We start from the raw sequence: 19880 nt of genomic DNA, 5'->3' as shown, positions 1-19880 counted from the left end.
GCTTTATTCCTTTTCTTCTCATTTCAAGAAACAATGGGAGTAACAGCACTTGCCTGCCTTACTAGAGTGCTGAGAGCTTTAATTAATGTCTCTAATTCAATTTGAACTCCTTGGATAAAAGGCACTGCCTTGTGACAGCAAAGGTATTGCCCAAAATAGAATATAATTAACACACCGATATCAATCACAATGAAATTAAGTGTACATTCAAATACAACTTGCACTTTAAAGAAAGCACCTGCCTATTTTTCCTGCAAGAATCCTGAATACTTATAAGACAAGGAACATTTAATGTTCCAGGCTGAATTCGAGTTATAATAAGGCCATCTTTATCTGCCTAATTAAGAGGCTTTGTAACACTGGCACTGACAGATATGCCTTCATGATGGACAGTGCTGGAAACTGACCATAAAATGACTTGGAATCAGTACCTCTCATATTTTGTATCCAGCACTTATTTACTGTGAACTTTAGCCTGTGTCCTGGCTCACCCACTGATCATGTTTATTAACAGATGTGATAATCTCATCGTTTAGTTCATTGAGATGAAACCAAAAGAACCCAGATCACTGCATTACTTTATGATGCTCCAGAGTGGGAATGAGCTTTATTGGCTTGGATTTTTCTAACTGCTGCTTTGCAAAGCTTGCTGACACCAAGGGGTGGTTGCTTCTCCTTGCTTTTAGGAGATGAACACCTAATGCCCCACGTGTGCAACAGGACAGCGTTTTGCTGAGTGCTATACTCAGATGATGGCCTCTCCAACAAGACTGCAAATCTGTCAAACAAATAATACCATGTGTCCAAACTGATGGTTGGAAAATGAGGCAAAAGAAAGCATTTAAGGGCATTGCCCAAAATAATGGAGGATGTATTGGGCAGAGTTGAACAGAATGCCAGATTCCTGGATCAAAATCCACTTCTAGCAAGACCGTCCTTTAATACAGAGATTGTGTCTGTGCCAGATTCAGCTTTCAGTTACTCTCAGGTCTCCTACCAAAGGCTACATACTTGGAGACATTCCTCCTTCCTCTTCTTCCCCCATATGCCTTGCTGCCTTGCACAATCCTCAGAACATATCTTGTATCTGTGGAGCCTCATAACACCACATAACAAATTAATTTCTGATTCAAACTTGTTAGGAGTTAGATTGAATAGACCTCACATTATTGCCTCAGACGCAGAATAATCCCACTTCAGTAAGCTTTAGAGCTTCCACAGGGACCAGCCCCATGGTGTGTATTAATATTTAACGTGAAACAACATCTCTACAGCAGCTACAGGGGGGAAAAAGATACTACTAAAAAATTAAAGTTGGTTTTGTGGTAGTCATCTAGACCCAGTTGTGCTCTACCATCCTCACTGCCTCGGGCTCCATTGCGTGCTCTCAACACTGATACCTCCAGCCAGCTTCCAGACAGCAAGGAGACCATTTCTTGGCATCTCAAGGCAAGTGCTTGTCATGTCTAGAAGTCTTGGTTAAGGCATCACAATGCCGCTCATCCAACCTAAAAAGAAAAGAAGGGAGGATGATGAAGAGGTGTGTGGGGAGAATTAATGAATATTGCTTCTCTCTTGTAAGCTGAAATTTCCCCAGTGTATGCTGCTTGTGGATGCGAGGACACAGTGGGATTTCTCTGAAACCCACTTCATTTGATTCTTCTCCTGTTTCAGTTTGTGCCTGTACTGTGCTGGGAAATGGAGGTAGGCTGTCACTCCGCTTTGGTGTGTAAGAGCTCCCTGCCTCTCTGCAATAGAAATTCAATAGGAAGTGAAATGTTTAAAGGAAAACTGATCCAGGCTGGCTGATGCAGGAAGTAGTTACAGAAGAGTTTAATGAACAGACAAGCAAGGGAGTTTGGACGATGTGTAAAGATTGTTATCAGCAGCAAATCTACACACCCATCTAATGGCAAATACACTGAGCTTGCAGCTGCTTACTGGGATGGCAGGGTGCTATGGGTGTGCAAAGAGCAGCGGGACAGAGAAATGAGAGAAACATTCCCCTGAACAGGAATTTGGAAGTGCACGGGATGTAGGTGAGAGCATGTCCAAATAGCCACTTCAGGTTCATGCCACATGTGAGTGGAAGCAGATGTGTACCATATCTCCCTGAAAGTACACTGTGTTCTCCTCAATGTGGGGCTAGAAACTCTCCAAGCCCAGTTTTGTAAGGCAAAGTAGAACCACTCCTTTCTGAGAAGTGATGGGCTAAAGCACTGAGATGTGTCGGGTTTATGGCAGAAATGAGAGGCAGTGGTGAGGGCTAATATTAAAAATGTCTCCAGAAGGGGAACGGCCTCTTCGGTTACGAGCTACAGGTGCCATTATTATTAATAACAGTAATATTCTATCAGCAAGCGGAAAGAAGTTTATATGTGCCCGACAGAAAAAAAGCAAACATTCTTCGACTTTCCCATAGTTAATTATTTTCATTTCTTCATGCAGCGCAACAGCTGATCGTCGTTTTTAACCAGGCTTACACAACTCCTTTTTGTCAAATGCTGTTGAGCTCGCTGCAGCTCTGTGAGCACATGCTGTGCACACGTGCAGACTCCCACACGCTCGGTACACGCATACTCCAGTCTCGTGCTCCCCATTACACTCCCAGGTTCAATATGTCTGTGCAGAGACATGTGCTCGCTGCCATGGGAGGCAGCATTGCTTTGGTCTCAGTGAAAGCTCCCGGAGCAAAGGAGATGATGACCACATTGGCTGCAGAGCTGGTGCCCTCTGGTCTATACAATGGTGCCTGCAGTTCTGAAGCTCTAATGTCTACATGCAGTGCTGCAAATGTGTATCTGTCCTGGCTCTCTGTGCTATATTCTGCAAAAGTGGGTGTCTATCAGCTGTCCTGAGGACAACCTTTGGCTAGGTTGGTATGGCCAGAGAGGGGCACACAGCTTTGTGACCACTCTGCCTGCCTGGGCATCCCCACCATGCTGCCACATCTCTGCAAGGATGGAGCTTAACAAGGATGGAGCAGATGGACAAGGGGAGGGCAGCAGGAGGAACATGCCCTATGTGCAGAGAGGAGCAGAGCAGCCTCACCAACACCCTGCCACGTGAATGTTCTGCCCCAGTGAGCTGGGGGCACAACCTGCATGTGGGGCTGCTGCTGTACTGCATTTCCTTGCGTGTAGCAAGCCGCAGGGGAGGGGCTGCTGCCAGGCATGGATGCTGACAAACCAAGCTGCTCCCTTGCACCAATGGAGCACATGGCTCTGTTTTGAGAGGGCACGGTGCCAGCAGCATTACTGCGGAGGTGGATGATCTAACGGCTGAAATGCTGGGAATGGAATTGAGGAGTCGAGGGCTTTCTTCCAGCTGTATCCATAGCTTGCTGCGTAACCTTTGGTGAGGTGTTTCACCCCTCTGTTTCCCTTCCCACTCATCATATGTCTTGTCTATTCAGACGTTGAACACATTGGGGCGAGGAGCTGGGCTGCCTGCAGCCACGATTCATACAGGAGGGGGATGGTGTGCCCCGCACCAGGTGCTGGGGAGCATCCCCTTCAGCTCCCTAGTAAAATATGTTGAATATGCATGTTCAGCACATCTCCCCACAGAGCCTTGATCTTGGGAAGAGCCTCAAGGTCCTACAGGAGCCCAAATAGCAGCAGCCCCTATCCCCCGCCTCCAAACACACACCTCCCTGGCACCCAGGCAGCAAAGCAGGTTGGGGTAATTTTTTTGGCTTTCAAAATTTGGCTGGATTCTATAGTTGTGTGTGCATGTGTGTGTGCATTTGTGTGTGTGTGTGTGTGTGTGTGTGTGTGCCTGCTTTTGCATGTGCTTGTCGCTGAAACCTGGGTAATTATTTTATTTCTTTTTTGGCAACACTTTAAAGTGAGAGCTGGGTCTTTATAGATTGCTCAGGTTGCGCAGAGTATGGATTACAGATTGTCAGAGAGACATGAAAGCAGAAGACACGTTTCTCTGGCACAGCATTAAAGGGACAATAACCGGGTAATTGTAGCCCGGGGTGCGGCCACCTTCTGCGCCCAGCCCTCGCTCATCTCCACGGCATTGCAGAGCATTGCACGAGGGAGATGATGGAAAAGCTGGGGTGAGGATGTCTCAGGTCAGGACCTAGTTATTTCAAAGGTGGTATGCGCTCAGGAGGTTAAAGGCATCACTTAAATACATGAATAAAACGCTGCCAAATACTTCAAGCACTAACACACAGGCAGACTGAAGGCTTTTAAAAAGTGATTTTTCATGTCTGTTTTCACCCCGAGAGATGATTGTCAAAGGATCAAAGCAATTCCCATTTTTAAACTCTCTCTTTCTCTCCCTTCTCCCTCCCCTCCATTTCTCTCTCTTTCCTTCCTCCTCTTCCCTCTCTTTTTCAACAGGACTCCACAGAATGGAGCAAGAATGAGAGGAAAAAGGCAGACAGAAAAGCATGAACTGGAGGCTTGTTGAGTTCCTCTACCTCCTGTTTATATGGGACCATATACTAGTACAGCCCTCCCACCAGGACCCAGCTGCCACCAACCAACATGTCTCCAAGGAGTTTGATTGGCTTATTTCAGACAGGGGGCCTTTCCACCACTCGCGGAGCTACTTATCCTTTGTGGAAAGACATCGTCAAGGATTTACAACCAGATATAAAATATACAGGTATGTTGGTTTCCTACAGCACCTGTGACTTTGAGGAGTTGTTAGGTGGTGGGCACACAGCCAGTTCTCTTGGGATCAAGGCTTGTTGTCAATGGAGGGATGCATCACTGTACCCATTCCACCCAGAAATGCTTCTTAGGTTCCCCCACAGTCCTCTGGTGGCAATGCAGGGTGCTTCAGAGACTTGTCTGTATTGCTGTCATGTAGTTTGAGAACTTCAACTCCTGCACTTCATCTGTGGGGCAGATCCATTCACAGGCTCACAAGCTCGTTTCTCAAGTCAGTGTCCCAACCAGCAGACCAAGTTTCTGTACCAAATTCATGCATGTATACTGCCAACAGCATAATGTTCATGTGGGCGAGAACACACATAAAGATGCACAGTGCATGTGCCTAAGCTGTGTGCTGCCTACTGCAGCCCTCTGCAGATAGTTCCTGTGCATGGGTTGGACTTGTCCCCAGAACCGTGAGCTTGGTTTGAAAGTCATTCAATTAAAAAACTACAGCAAATAAGCAGAATTTGGATTTCCCTTCGCCTTCTAGGTTTTGAAGCCTTTGTTGTTGCCTGTTTCAAGTGCTTCTTGGCAGCTGTGATATTTAGAAATATACTTATCTTTTTTGCTATTTGAGTATGAAAAGCTGGAGTGCTCATGTGAGCCTCCTATTTCAGCAGCAGGCACTTTGGAAGGAAGGGGAATAAGCCAGCAAGTATCATGAGATTTGGGCTAAAACCCAGAGAGACTGCAAAACTCTCATAGACATGTGCACATTTACATAATTATATAGTCCTGTTGTGTTTCAGAAAGACACTTGCAAACATATCGACGCAAACTAGTAGGTGGCAAAGTGTTGGTGAGTAGCCTACTGGCAGCATGCACGCAGATGCACACACAGACTGCTGGGGTCAAGAGGAGCAGAAAACCGAGTGCATGCGGTAGCGTCCTCCCGTGGGCAGAAAGCCAAAAGCATCTGCAGAGTAATAGCAACATGCGAGACATCATCTATGTGTGGAGAAGAAAAATGAGTTCTGCCTGTCCCATGGCCTCCAGCGAGTGCAGCATCCCCTCCCCTTGCAGCAGCCCACAGAGCAAGGGCAGGTTAGCATGGTTGGAAAATATTGTCCTGGCTTGTTGTCTTCATTCAAAACAGCCTGGGGGATGTCAGCTCCAGAAAGCAGAAATTATCTTGCCACGCTTCCTTTAAGGACACCTCACAGGTTTTGCTTGCACAGAGGAGCAGGGAATCAGGGAATATATGTTTTTTTCACAAAGGCTTTGCTGGCTATGTGTAACCTCAGCTCCCCCCCTCCCCTGGCTGACAGCTTGCACCCTGATCGAGGCTGCGCACCCCTGCCCCATGCAGTGCCTCTGGAAGTGGCTTTGCCCTTTGCTAAAGAGCTTTTCAGCCCTCAGTGCCATGCAGCAGTCTGCAGGAGCTGTAGCAGGAGGGAAATGCCTGCAATGTCTGTGTTCAGACGCATCCAGGGACTGTCAGTGTAGGTCAGGGCAGAGATCCATCAAGCCTGGGATCCTGTCTCTGAGAATCACGGAGAAACGGGGCTGGAAGGACCTTGAGAGGTCATTTAATCCATGCCTCTCCCCCAAGGCAGACTCAGCCATACCTGTGTTGCATCTGACAAAGGTTTTTGGCAATCTCTCATGAAAGGTTTCCTGTGAAGGAGAATTCACACCCCGAGCAGGCAGCCTGTGCCGCCACTTTGTTGTCTCCATCTTCATAAAGGAGAGAAAATTTTGCTCAAATTTAATAGCCTGTGATTTCTGGCTAGTGAGGAGAAAATTCCCCTTTGATTTGTAGGAGACTGCAAAAGGCTTGAAGGTCTATTTCAGTTCAGGGTGAACTTCATACATGGCAAGTGGAATAGGGACTGCATTTCTCCATTTCTGCTTGGATATTGCCAAAGTACTTATGAGAGAAACTTTTGCACAGGGAGGACATGATGTTGTACCTCTTCAAAAGAGGGAGAAAATCTGGGGATGCATTTCTTGGCCATATATTATGACTGGGAGGTGTGTGCCTCCAGCCAAGCAGTGGAGGCATTAGGTAGAGCTTTAGAGGGCTCTTTTTTCATATCCAGCTCTGCTTGCAGGACTGATCACTTGGAAAGGTGGCCCGTGCGTTTTTAAAGCAGTATCAGAATCAGGCTAGCTCTGGTGAATGAGTGGAGCCACTTGCAGTGATTCACAGCTGGACTCTGAGCACACACACTCCAGAACATGTCATCGTACTGAGAGCCACAGGGGAAAAATCTCATTTTGCAGGCTCCTTAAATTGACTTCAGGAATCTGTGAAGCTGTTGGGATTTTGTCAACTGTTTAATTCCAACATAGAGGCCTTTTTGCTCCCAAATGATGTCTCTCAATTGCTCTTTGCACTAGACTAGCCCAAGGGAGGCACATCTTCTGTGTTAAGCGTAGCACTCCTTTCTCTAGGATAGCAGCTGATTTGGTGCACAGGAATTTTCCTACATTGTCTTCTCTTTCAGTGCTCCTTTTCTCCCAGACTTTTTGTTTGTTTCTTTGGCTGTTTTTTTCCTCAATCCAACAGCTCCATCTGGCAATTGTTGTTCAGTGTGGGTTCACCTGACCCCCAATCTTCTCCAATGGTCATCAGCAGCAGATCTTAAACCAGCCATGGTGGCCAAGGTTTTGGAGTAGATGTGAAATCAGACAAGAGGACCTTGCCTGTTGCTAATTGAAACACTGTCACTTGTTTAATGGTGATTTCCCCAGTGTCTTGCTGTGCAGGAGCATGGCCACAGTGTATTAGAACTGTGTCATTTACACTGTAAACCCAGAGAGAGGAAGCCATTGCCGATGTTGCACAGCAGTGTAAGGCAATAGGCAGCATTTTCTGACTTCTACAGGTGCAACATCAGACTAAAAACTGCAGCACTCCTCCTTCCATAGCGGGTGATATCCACGTGTCTGTCAACAGCAAGGAAGAGCCCGTTTGGGTTAGCGAGGCTAACACTGCATGAGCAGAATTGCTGTGCAACAGTTTATTTTTTCATAGATCTGGATCCAGATCTACCATCTAGCCCCAAAGCAGCTCCCTGTTACAGTCTCCAATGACTCATTCTCTCCTGTGTTTTGCATTTTGGCAGATTTTAGGACTCCTTTTAGCAGAAGTTGGACCACTGATTTTACTGGTGCCCTCAGTCAAGGTTTGCACCTTGCATGATTTATCAAGAGGAAGACAAGTATAGGAGGGAGGTGTTTTATATTGAATTATGGACAGTGGGGGTAGATACAATTGCATTAAGGAGGCACATTAATCAGCATCGATTCACACTAATAAGGCTGGTTTAGGGGGGCCTCTGGCAGGAAAATGCTGCTTTGATCATTATCTGTGCACTCTGATGCTAATGCAGATAGGGTGGCAGATGCTCAGAGTGGTTTGTGGAATGTCTGAATATTCATTATCACCATCCTTGTTGTTGTTCCTAGTCATGAGAGCCTTGGGTGCTAGATACTACACAAGGGCTGGAAAGTAGATGAAGCTCAGCTTGGCTTGAATTTGTGGTTAGGGCACCACTTGGATCAGAAAGCACTCCTGTTACCACAGGAAAGGGGCAAGATGAGCTTTGCTGTAAGCAAGAGATTGGACTGGAGACCCCAAGGGTCCCATCTCAGTGATGTCTCTGTGATTTCCCCGATTCTCCAATTCAGAGTGGGCACTAAACTGGGTGCTCATAAAGGGATTTGCAGTACTGAGTGCAGCTCTGGCCATGATAGAGATTTTTATTTAGTCCTAGAAAACCCACACATCTGAGCAGCTACATGCTCCCTAATTCCCTTGACAAAGAGGAAGAGAATTACCATGAAGTGAGGATCTTTACTGTGCACACAGCACAGGCTACAATTGACTTAGAAATGCAGATGCTTTTCTGCCGTTGAGCCTGGTTCTCTGTGAAATGAATAAATGAATCTGTTGACTTCCAGGAAAAGACACTCATTTTTGTTGCTGAGGAATCTGCTGTAGCTCGGCCAGCCCTGCCACTGCCCCCAGCCCCACACAGCAGCACAGGGCTGGGCTGCTGCACATCCTGCTTGTTTGGCTGGATGTGTGTGGCCTGTCCTTATTCCTAGGTGACAGGAGAATCCTATGTTCAGGCTGACTAGGTGCATATGAGTTTTTAATGACTGCTTTCTGTAGTTCCTAGCACAGGAATTTTGGCTTCCCTGGCCAGACCTTCTGGGCAAGTTGCATGCAAAGCTATGATTTCCACAGCTGAGGGACTGATCTGGCAGAAAACTAAGCCTTCAGGAAAACTAACAAACAAACAAAGTTCGTTTTCAGCCGGATCACTTTTCCAGTCTCATTCATTGTGTTCCCAGGGGCTATTAAAGGGATGGGGCTACAGGGACAGAGGCAGAAAGGGACTGATGAAACTGCTGTTTTCAGCAACAGCATGGATTAGAGTTGTGCTGAAGTAGTTGTGAAATGGCATCCTAAGTGTGGGCAGAGAAGCCCTATTACAGCTGCCTGCACCATTGTTTCAGTCCATTTTGTTTCAGTCCATCTTTTTTCTTCCATCTCTCCACTCCTCATTGACTCCTTGTGCTGTTTCTCTATTGGATTGAATTTAATCTGCTGGTCACTAGAGATGTACAAATAATTGATTTTGTGGTTCACTGGTTGTATAGAAGAAAAATAACATTAAAAATGGGCTGATCTGAAACCGATGTTTGTTCAGATTTCCAGTAAAATGAAAAAATCAAAACATTTCATTTTAGGCTCAGTGGTATGTTTAAGCTTTGCTGTTTGCTTTATTTATCTTTTAATCCAGTGAAAAACAGTATTTCTTTTTTCCCATTTCTTAAAGCATAACAGCTCACCTCCCAGCACAAAGCCAACTGCTGCCACTTAAGAAATGTCAAAAGGGAAACACCTTGATTCAGAGTGCGTTTTGTTGAGCTCTTTGCTTGTCAGGGTTCTTATTTAAATTGTGTTGAATTTGCAAGTGGTCCTTCAGTCCTTGAAACTAACAATGAGGAAAAAGAAACCAAGACAGTCTGGTTATATTTATTGTTCTTTGTGAGACCTTGAGTCCAACAATTTCCCAGGGTACAGCATTGCCTTCCCTTGCGTTCAGCTTTTGGCATCCTAAAGTAAAGAAACACACACACATACATACATATATATATATATGTATATATATATTTGCATTTTTCCCCCAGCACAGCTCGCCAAGGGAGGCACAGCCAACACACAGCTGTAGAATGACAGCTTTGCTATGGGAAGGCTCACATTTGCTCAAAACTCAGCTGGATGCTGAGACCCAAGTGCTATGGACTGAGACGAAGCATCCAGCACAGTTGCAGTCACAGTTCCTCTCTCCCACACATAACCTGGCAAGCTTTCAGTCCTGTTCCAGTTGTCTGGATGCCTGCAGCATCACAAAAAGCACCGTGAAGGTTCTTCTCAAACAGCATTAAGGTGATGCTCTGTGCTGGTACAAATTGATAGGCACCGTTAGGCTTTTTAATCTTTGCTTTGGCTTTTTTAGTCATGCTGAAGTTCTGCTGACAAGGTTTTCCTATTAGTTTTTTATGCTATCTGTTTAAAGGGGACATCAACTTTTATGTTTTCTAGTCAGAGGCAAGGTGTTGTTTTTTTTTAGGAGAAGCAGTGCAGCAATTGAAGGACAGAGGGAGCTGAGATGAAAGGAGGCTCTTGCCTCTGTGTGGAATGAGCAATGGGAATCTGTACGGCGTTGCATGGCAAAAAATACAAAATCTCCATAATTTACATTATGCATGTAAACGAGTGATGTACATTGGTTTGTAATCAGCGAATGCCTTGTAAATAAATGTGTGTAAACCAAAAAATTTAAATCTATTTCCATAGTGCATGTAAACAATGAAGCCTTCCAGTGTTCTCTTCAGTGTAAATGTTAATCTGAAAATGACATTACTACAAGTTGATGCAACTTCACAAGAGAGCCACGATTTACATTCCTGTCTCACCGGCTCTAACGCAGCAGCTTGGCAGATGTGAGCCTTTCAGAGCTGGAGGTAAACCTGCCCATCCCATCTCACAGCATCTCCTTTTAACCATAGCCTTCATCCTTCATGCCATTCAGGGACACGCGTTGTCGCTGGCGTTCCCTGCATAATGTGCCTCCCTGCAGTACTGAAAGCTTTTCATAGATTTGCATAAGAAGGAGAGAGGCAGGAGGAGGGTGGCAGGGGATGGCTTGGGCTGAGCTGTGTGGTGCTGAGCCCTGGAAGCAGGGCTGCAGGAGCAGCTGTGCTGGCTGTGGGCAGATTCAGATGGCGAGGGCTCGCAAGCATCCTTGGCAGCTGTAGGAGTCAACAGAAGGATGCATCTTTTTTGCACCTTTGATATTCTTGAGAACACAGGGCAAATGGAAGGATAAATTGCACCAACCTTTGGTATGATCAGAGCTGCTAAGATCTGGGCAGAGAACATCCCAGCAAGCTTTGTGGAAAGGTAGACCCTCATCTCAGCTTGACAGCTCACAGCTGTGGGGAATGGTGTAGGAGCACTGTTAGTTGATGAGTTTGTGTCCTGATAGGGTGCTGGTAGTGAGGACGGAGGAGTTCTGCAGGAAAGCATGCGCAGGAGCTGCACAACAAGCAGGGCACAGCACTAACTGGCTGCCCTGCTTGCTGACTGCAGTAAACTCTTCATTGAATCAGCTGAGTTTTATCATAGTTCTATAGAGTGGCAAACACAAGCACCAAAACTTCCCTTAGGAACCCAGAGTCAAACACTGTAGCCATCCTCCCAGCCAACCACAGAGTCAGCATGGACAAACAGTTCGAATCACTGAGGCTTCCAAATAGATCTGTGCCCTGCTGGGCTGGCAGGGAGCATCCTGCCCCTTGGGGACCTTGTGCAGGGTTCTCCCTTCTGCTTGGAGGTGATGGCAGGAGGGCTCCCCCCAGATGGCCCCCAAGGCTGCTCCAACTTGCTGCCACAGCATTCACTCTACATGCTCATCTCACAGATGACAGTCCAGTGGCTTGGGAACACATTTTGAAGGCTAACAAGCCAAGGAGAAACCTTTGCTCCTTTTCTTTATTTCTTTTTTTCTTCTTCTTCTTCTTTTTTTTTTTTTTTTCTTTCTTTTTTTGATCAGATTATTAATTCTGCTTTTACATCAGGCAGATGCTTATTTCAGCATAGAAGATGTTACATTAAAAAAATAGTAAAAAAAATAAATCCTGTTAGATGCATGGGATAATTTTGTTCTGGCACCAGTAGCACTGGGAGATGGCATGACTGTACCTATTATAGGGGTTTTTCTATTTCTGGATCCCTCTAATGTTTCCCATGGGTTCCACAAAGTATGGTTTCTTTTCCCTTTTTCCTTTCTTTTTTGCTGATTGCCACCCACCAGCCTCTGTAAATGGAACAAGACATGTCCCACTGGGGCAGGCAGAGCCACGCAGGCTGGCTTCCTGTGTTAAACAACTAAATGCAGCTACAGAACCCAAGGACACCTCCAAAAACAAATCCAAGAATCAGCTTTGCCTGGTGCAGGGACAAAGGAGGGCTCAGGCCAGCCATTTGTGCAAGGCCCTCCTCTCCCAGCAGCATCCAACTAAGTCCATGATGTGGCTGCTCTGAGTGCAGCCTGATCTGGCCCAGAGAACCCAGGGCAGGTGACCCCTGCTCCTCTCCTGGGTAGTGGGGTGGAGGCAGGGTTTAGATTCATAGGGAATGGGGTTTAGGTGATACCTTCCTGCCCCATGCCCACTGTGTGCCGTAGAGATGCTGTGAGCCAATGCTAAGCCTTGCAGCTCCACATCTTGGACAGCCAGGCTGCATTTCACACCCATGGGTGCTCTCCAAGTTCCACCCTGACAAGCCTGTATTCTGCACAAGGAAAGCCTCCCACCTGCCCTGAGAGGTCAGCCCTCAGCTCTGGCTCCAGAAGGATCCAAGCTGAGGGCAGCAAAGGGATGGGATTCTCCCAAGTATCTGCTGTGCATCTAAATCACAGCCCTGCTGACTGCACAGAACACTAACAGCCTGCCTGGGGCCCTGCTCCCGCAGTCATGTGACGACATCAGAATTTAAGCTTTAATTAAGAAATGAGAGTGGGGAGGGAGGGAAGAGTCTCTAGCCCTTACGACTGCAAAGGAAAGCTTAGAAACACGACCCAAGTGCGAGCAACATCTGCTTCAATGTGCAGCCGGCTCTCAGCAGAGGGAGAGCAGCTGGGAGGGAAAATTATTACATCTGATTCCCATCCAGGTCAGCCTGCTTGTGCTTCTGCTGGCCATGAAAGCATTTGCTTCCAGAAAGGAGAGTTCCTACAAAAGCTGGGTGATGGCAGAATTGCACCAGGCTGCTGGCTGCCCTGTGCTTCTGCCAGCTCTGTTGGGTGAAGGAGAAGAGCACACCTGCTGGCCCCAAAGTCCAGAAGCTCTGATGTGCTTGGTACTGCAACAGTCTGTTGTTTCCATGGATAAGTAACACAAAAAGCAGCAGAAGAGCTACTCAACTGTAGCTCATAGTTTGGGCCTCTCTGACTTACTGATAGATCTGGCTAGCTTCCTGACACTGACCCCTGTGCTGATATAACTAGAGATCTAGTGATTTCTGCCATAAAAATGCTCCTTTAGAAACTGCCAGCAAGGGGTGCATGGACTAGTAGCCTCTGGCAGGTTGCTCGGAGCACAAGGATGAGTTTGAGCACTGGTTTCAATAGCAGAGCACTGTGGGGCACTCAGAGGATTCAGCATAAGTGAGAACACAGGCACATATCCACAGATAGACCCTGCCTCCCCACAGCCACCCAAGGTGGAAGAAGGACAGGGTAAATCCCAGCACTATCTGTCACTGTATCCCAGAAGTTGTTTCCACTGTGCACGTGCCCCTGCCCAACCTTGCTCTCTTTTCTTCTACACTGATTCTATTCCTTTCAGCAAAAGAAAACCCACCTATGGCATATGCAGCAGTAAATATTTCAGTGTTAGCTTCCAGCTCTTGAGCAAAAAAACAGCAAGAACATTACTTTTTACTCCCTTCCAAACGTCTGGGGCTCTCCCCAGGGAGTGCAGCTGCGCAGCCTGGCTAACACTAATAAGAGAGCTTGGTACACAGGGCAAACTGTGTGCTGCATGACTAAGAGAATAAGAAGACAAGAAGATAATAAGGCAAGAAGGCTGCTACCTTCATCTCTAGTTAAAGATCAGTCCATATGAGACGAGGTTTTTCTCCTTGCACTTGACATCCCTTCCTGTTTTTCTCACCCTGCAAAAATCTCCAACTTTCCCTCTCCTGCCCAAAAAGACTCCCGACTGTTTCAGGGAAGAATTGGGTATTTGAAATCTGTGCCGTACTCCAGCAGCCGAGTGTTGCTGCATCACATGGTGAAGCTGTATCTGAAGACTATTTTGTGTCTCTTCAAATCCCACACTTTCAGAGTCCTGTGATTATGTAAGAGTCTCAACTCAATTTTTAAAGTAAGTTTACAGCCCTCATAATTGCAGAGGGAAACTTGATAATATGACTCCTACATACTCAGAAAGCAGAAGGCAAAAAAAAAAAAAAAAAAAAAAAAAAGAAAGAAAAAGCAAACCTGAAGTTTATCAGATTTTAAAAGTCTCATGAATTTTAAAACCAATCCCTTAATTCTTTTTTGGAGGCTGACTCATGATTTTCAAACAGTTAGCAATATGGCTGTAGGGATTGTAAGGCTGGTTTGTTATCTTGTTAGCTAACTTACATAAAATATCTGAACCCGTGGAGACTCCAAGATTGAGTATTGCACTTGAGGACACAGCCGGAGAGAACAGTGCCTTGTCTGCTGTATGGATGCTGAGGACCTGCTCTTAATCCAGCTCTCTAGTCGCTACGGCAGCATAAATATTTCCTAGAATGATATTAGTGCTAATCGTATGAATGAGAATAGCCATAATATTGATCTTCATAATACTTAGGTTATTAAATTTGAGTTTGAAGGTAGTTTTGTGGGGTGATTCATAATTGTAAATCTCGTCAGGCTGCATTAGCAGGGAAAACAAGTCATGGAGCAAGAGCATTGCAAACACAAAGACAAACACATTCTGGAGCCTTCTGTCCTACTACAGCATGGCACGCTGAACAGACACATGTGGATGCTAGCAATGCTAATTGTGTGATAATCTCAGATGAGCTTAATTAAAAAGGTGTTGCAACAACCTGCTCTAATGTTTCCTTCAAGCACATGCATCACCCTGGGGCACTTTACTCCTGGAATATTTGCACACACATGCATCAAGACAGGGCTACTCCTGTGATGAGATGAAGGGGGACTGCCACTGTCACCACTGAGCAGCGGGCTCACATTTCCCAGCTGTGTTTACCCAGACTGAGCACATTCGGTTTCTGGGTCATGCCCACTGGAGAGGTAGGGAGGGAGCAAACACACCGTGCTTGTAGATGTGCCCAGAGCCTCACAGATGGGAGCTATAGTGTTTGAGGTACACTCAGATGTTGGGGTGATGAGCATCTTGTGTGGCTGTGGTGGATTAAAGGAAATCTGAAGATATTCTTCTGTGAAATGGCTCAGTAGTAGGGGACAGAATAAGTCCTACTAGCCCTTCTAGCATACAACAAAGGAGGAATAAAGAGCGTGGAAGAGGCTGAATGCTACTATATATAATAAGCTTACAAGATAATTGCCAACTGTATTTGGACTGATTTTTCTTCTGCAGAAGAGGCATAAAAGCAAGTGTATTGTTTTCACTCCTGGGGACTGAGATATTTTCACCATGCCTTTAGAAAAAACACAGTGCTTCATCTCCCCACTTAAGCATATCAGCTCCATTGGTGGCTGTCTCCTGCACGACTGTGGGTCAGCATCAAAGGTAAAGATGCTGTAAGCGCAGCTGCTGCCTGCTGTCTGCTATGGAAGCTGCTCAGCAATCTGTCAAAGTCTTGCAAGTGTTTGTACCACTGGGGTGGGATTATTTCTCACAGTGGCAGGGATTGCATGCTGAAAGTAAAAGAGAGACAGTGTGCTTCTAGAAGGAGGAGGGAAGGCAAATGGCAGGATGACAAAGCCTCTGTGTTTTAGGTGTAGTAATATTGCCTCCGGGAAGGAAATATTTTCCTCAAAGTGAGGTTTTGTCAACATGTTTTGTTTTGTTGGCACAAAGTGTTTGAGGCTGATGAATTGGCTTCAGTGCATTTGTGAAGTCGCAACCTCTCGGGTCACTAGTGACTACAGCAAAAGAGAGATCTAAGAAATGAGCCATTTTGACAAAATTCTGTCTGGTGAAAACATCGCAAGCTGTTCCAGATCCTTCCAGAATGGAGCGATGCCAGATCCTGCAGCCATGAAAGTAGCAGCGAGAAAGTGTAATCTCCTGGATGGCTCCAGCCACAACTGCAGTCAGATCTCTCCCGAACATGAGCGATTTAGGCTTTGTCTGGGGACACAAAGCTGAAGTCCATCCCAATTACAGATGAGTTACCATCAGGTGCCATGGGGACAGTGCAAAGGGACTGAGGAGTAACGGATTAGCCAGTGCGCTCAGAAATATTGAGCAACCCACGACTACCTCCTATTGTGCTCGTGCCAGTGGAAATCCTTCTTAGCATGGCATATTTTATTCAATTTTTAAAAGCTCTCAATTTTTCATTTAGGAAGAGAAGTTGGAGCAGCATCCAATCTGTAATCAATCAGCCCGCCTCTGCAGAGCAGCTCTGAGGAAGCGCTCTTGCTCTTTGGTCCTTTATCTTCTCTGTGAACTCACAGAAATTATATTTCTGAATGGGATTAAGAGTGAGGGAGAACTACATCCAGGGCAATACTCAGTAAACCTTGCAGACCATCGTCTTGGAGTAACCAGCCCTACTGAGTATATACTGAGCCCCTACTGAGCCCCTACTGAGCCCCTACTGAGCCCCAAGCACAGCGCTTCTGTCTCCATACAGAAGAAGCAGATGATGCCTCAGAGAAGCTTGGTCCCCACTTTAAAAAGGCATTTGAGTACCTTTTTTTAATGGTGCTTAACTATCTAAGTGCCACATTCCTTCAGGTTTTAGTGGGCATTATAAAATCAGGAACTTTTGAGCAGGATCACTACCTTAAATGAGACTGTCCATAGCATAAGACATGGATTTGTTATGCCTGGTAATAAATCACTAGAAATACACAATTATAAAGGGAATGGTAGAAAACACAGGCCATCCAGGGATCTCAAAGCTGTTTGCAGCCCTTACTTAGGGTTGTTTTTAATAGCTGAGGATAAGACTGAGTTTTGTTTGTTTGTTTCAAATGAATAAATTAATCATTAGTAAAATATTATGCAGTTCATCAAATATATTATTCACCAGCTATTTGTCAAAATAACAGCTCACTCATATATTATCAGAGCTAAGCATTTATAATGTGTTTATATCTAGTCAGCAGATGATTTATTCAAGCTTTGGAGGAATGGGTTAGTTATTGACCAGTTTAAATCACGGCTCCCTTGGGAGGTGGAGATGTATTAGGCTGTGAGCTCCTGGCGAACCTGGTTTTTGCTGCATTGCTGTTCAGCTCCTGGCCCCACAAGCAGAGTCCTGTGGCTGGGTTTCCTTTTGACTCTATGTCAATATGAATAATTATAGTTCTCCATATCTATACCTTTGCCAAGTCTATCTTGGGCAGGAAAAATTCAGCCACTGATTCAAGATCGAACCTTGATCTGAGTTCTCTACACTCCTGTAGGACCAGTGCCTGACCCCAACATGAAAGTCCTCATTCCTTCTTCCACATCTCAACTCTTCAGTGTCTCTTCACCTCCCAGTTGCAGGAAAAGAGTGTTGAGGAATCCCTGTCCCCTACTGCCCCTTCTCATGTGATTTTTGTACTGCTGGGAAGGAACAGAGGAGCCCTTTACCAGGTTCCTCCCAGCTCCTCGCCCGTGCCAGCAAGCTGGCCTCCTTCCAGCAGAGCCTCAGCAGAGCAGAGTTGTGTGACCAACAGTCACTGCCTCCCGCTGGCATTCGTGACCAGCATCCCAGAAGGCAGCTTCTTCTTCCATGCCTTTATTGGTGTCAAACATCGCAGCCTCTCCCTTGGGTTTTATTAGGAAAGCTGGTGCCAAATCACCCAGCTTCCTCCTACTCGATAAAAAATGTTTATAACCCAGTAAATTCTAACATATCAGCAGCTTGTTATGGAGGGAAAAGGTCACTGGGAGAGAAAGAAACAAAAAGAAAGAGTGCCCTTCCATTGGAAATTCTGTCTGGGTACATGCGAAGGAGTCAGCGCCAGGAAAATATCTTTTGATATGATAAAGTCTCATAATAGAAAATGTTGCAGCAATACAGGCCTCGTTTCTTCAGATAAATATTTAATATAGATCACTAAAGATTAATCGAGTACAGAAAAGAGTCTCTCCTATGGTTGGTGTAAAGAAAACATCTTCTCGTTAATTTATTATGGAGCCTGAAATGAGAAAAATCCTATAGAGAGAAATGCAGGGTACGGTTTCCATAGAGAAGCAGCGCACCGCACCAGAATTTATTTAGTGTGTGGGCAGAGACCTTCCCAGAACCAGCTGCAGCGTGGCGTGCGCATGATAAAAAATCCCAGTGTAGGAAGAAGCCTCGCAGACTCATCGTGCTTTGCTGGGAGTTGTCTGGCTCCTGCAGAGCTCGGTGTTCCCAGCAGAGGTGAGGTGGTGGGGCCATGAGCTCTCAAGGCATGCTGTACCCTGGATGGAGACCATCATCCCGGTCTGTGCCATGGCAATGCAACATCCCAGGTGCTCCTCCAGGAGGGGACATGTGGTCCTTTTGTAGAAAAGAGATGCTCAAAGTCAGTGCAAGGAGAGCAAGAGTATCTTAGAATGGTAGAATACCCTTGTTGGAAGGGACCCCTGAGGCCTAATGAGTTGTAGGACTAGAGGGAATGGCTTCAAGTTGCTCCACGGGAGATTCTGGTTGGGCATGAGGAAATACTACTTCTGCAAAAGAGTGGTCAGACACTGGAATGTCTGACCATGGAGACAGGAAGGGCTGCCCAGGGAAGTAGTGGAGTCACTGACCCTGGAGGTGTTCCAGGAACATTTAGATGTTGTGTTGAGGGACATGGTTTAGTGAGAACTGTTTGTGATAGGTGGACAGTTGGACTGGATGATCTCATAGGTCTTTTCCAACCTTGGTGATTCTATGGTTCTATGATTGAGTCCAACTCCTGGCTCCACATAGGACTACCCAAATTTCAAACCTGTAAGTCTGACAGCTTTGTCCAGATGCTTCTCAAATTCTGGTGAGCTCATTGCTATGACCACTTCCCCAGGGAGCTTGCTTTAGCTGGAAGTCCCCATAGCATCTCCTTGCCAGTTTCTCCACAGAATCATGGCCATTTCACACTGTGCTCCTGACTTTTGGGCAACAAAGCAAGAATCCATGTAACTAGTGTGAGCTTTCCATTTCTTGTCAGCTCCACAGTAAATGATATGATGCCATTGCTTTCTACACCTGCCACAGAAACCATCTCCCCAGCCATGCTGCAGCATTAAATAGAATGGTTATGGAAAATAAATCATAAATAGCAGCAGAGTGAGTAAAAAAGCTTGATAAGAAGAGGTTTAACTTGAGTCTTCTTGAACAAAAAGGATCCTGTGAGCCCCAGCCTCCCACCTAGTTCTCTGGCAGGCAGAATCCCAGCCCCAATCCTACAGGTCAGTACACACCATCTCTTTGCACAGTGCATCTCCAAGCTGCTGGCTGCTCCCTGAACCTAAGCAATATCCAAAAACCTGAATAATAATCCTCTCTAGCTCTACCACAGGCTGTTGGTCTTGATTCAGGTGTGACTGGATGGCAAGCTCTAGCCTGGGGCTGTGCAAGGGAAAGAATAACAGATTTTTAATGGCAGCAGGGACTCCTGCAGTCACCTAGTGTAAAACTAATCTGCATTTAGAACAGTAATTTGTGGTGCGGGGAGCTAGTCAGAAGTGCAACAGCCTCCAGGACAACCTGGGGCTGGCTGAGGGGCTCCTGTTTGCATCTCCACAAACCCTGGGCCTGGCCGTCAGCTCAACCATGCCACCTCAGTGCCCTCCCGCTGCAGTGACTCACACGTACCATCTAAGTAACACCAATGTGATTTCATAATAAGTTTTCTATGCAGCCGGGATAAAATGCCAAACAGAATCAGAAAACAATCAGTCAGAGAAACTTGGTGCTGCTGATGAGCGAGCGGCCTGCAACGGTTCAGTGCTCAGGAAGATTGAGGCTCTACATCCATCCCTCCTCTGCCCTCCCTGGCA

General features: G+C 46.1%; 1 protein-coding gene across 2 annotated transcripts in view; it reads left to right on the top strand.

Annotated features, from left to right (window-relative positions):
• The window catches only part of BRINP1 (BMP/retinoic acid inducible neural specific 1), an 80594-nt gene that overhangs the window by 21954 nt on the left and 38760 nt on the right, over window positions 1-19880 (top strand). For both annotated transcript variants that reach the window (XM_052668627.1, XM_052668629.1), the window contains exon 2: window positions 4359-4626. In XM_052668627.1, coding sequence (XP_052524587.1) covers window positions 4409-4626 — 218 coding nt within the window. In that variant the 5' untranslated portion in view covers window positions 4359-4408. The remainder of the gene's footprint in view (window positions 1-4358; window positions 4627-19880) is intronic.

This window comes from Tympanuchus pallidicinctus, unplaced genomic scaffold (genome assembly GCF_026119805.1).
Source record: "Tympanuchus pallidicinctus isolate F22 unplaced genomic scaffold, pur_lepc_1.0 scaffold8, whole genome shotgun sequence".
Taxonomy (NCBI): domain Eukaryota; kingdom Metazoa; phylum Chordata; class Aves; order Galliformes; family Phasianidae; genus Tympanuchus; species Tympanuchus pallidicinctus.
This window is presented reverse-complemented; position numbering and strand designations above follow the sequence as displayed.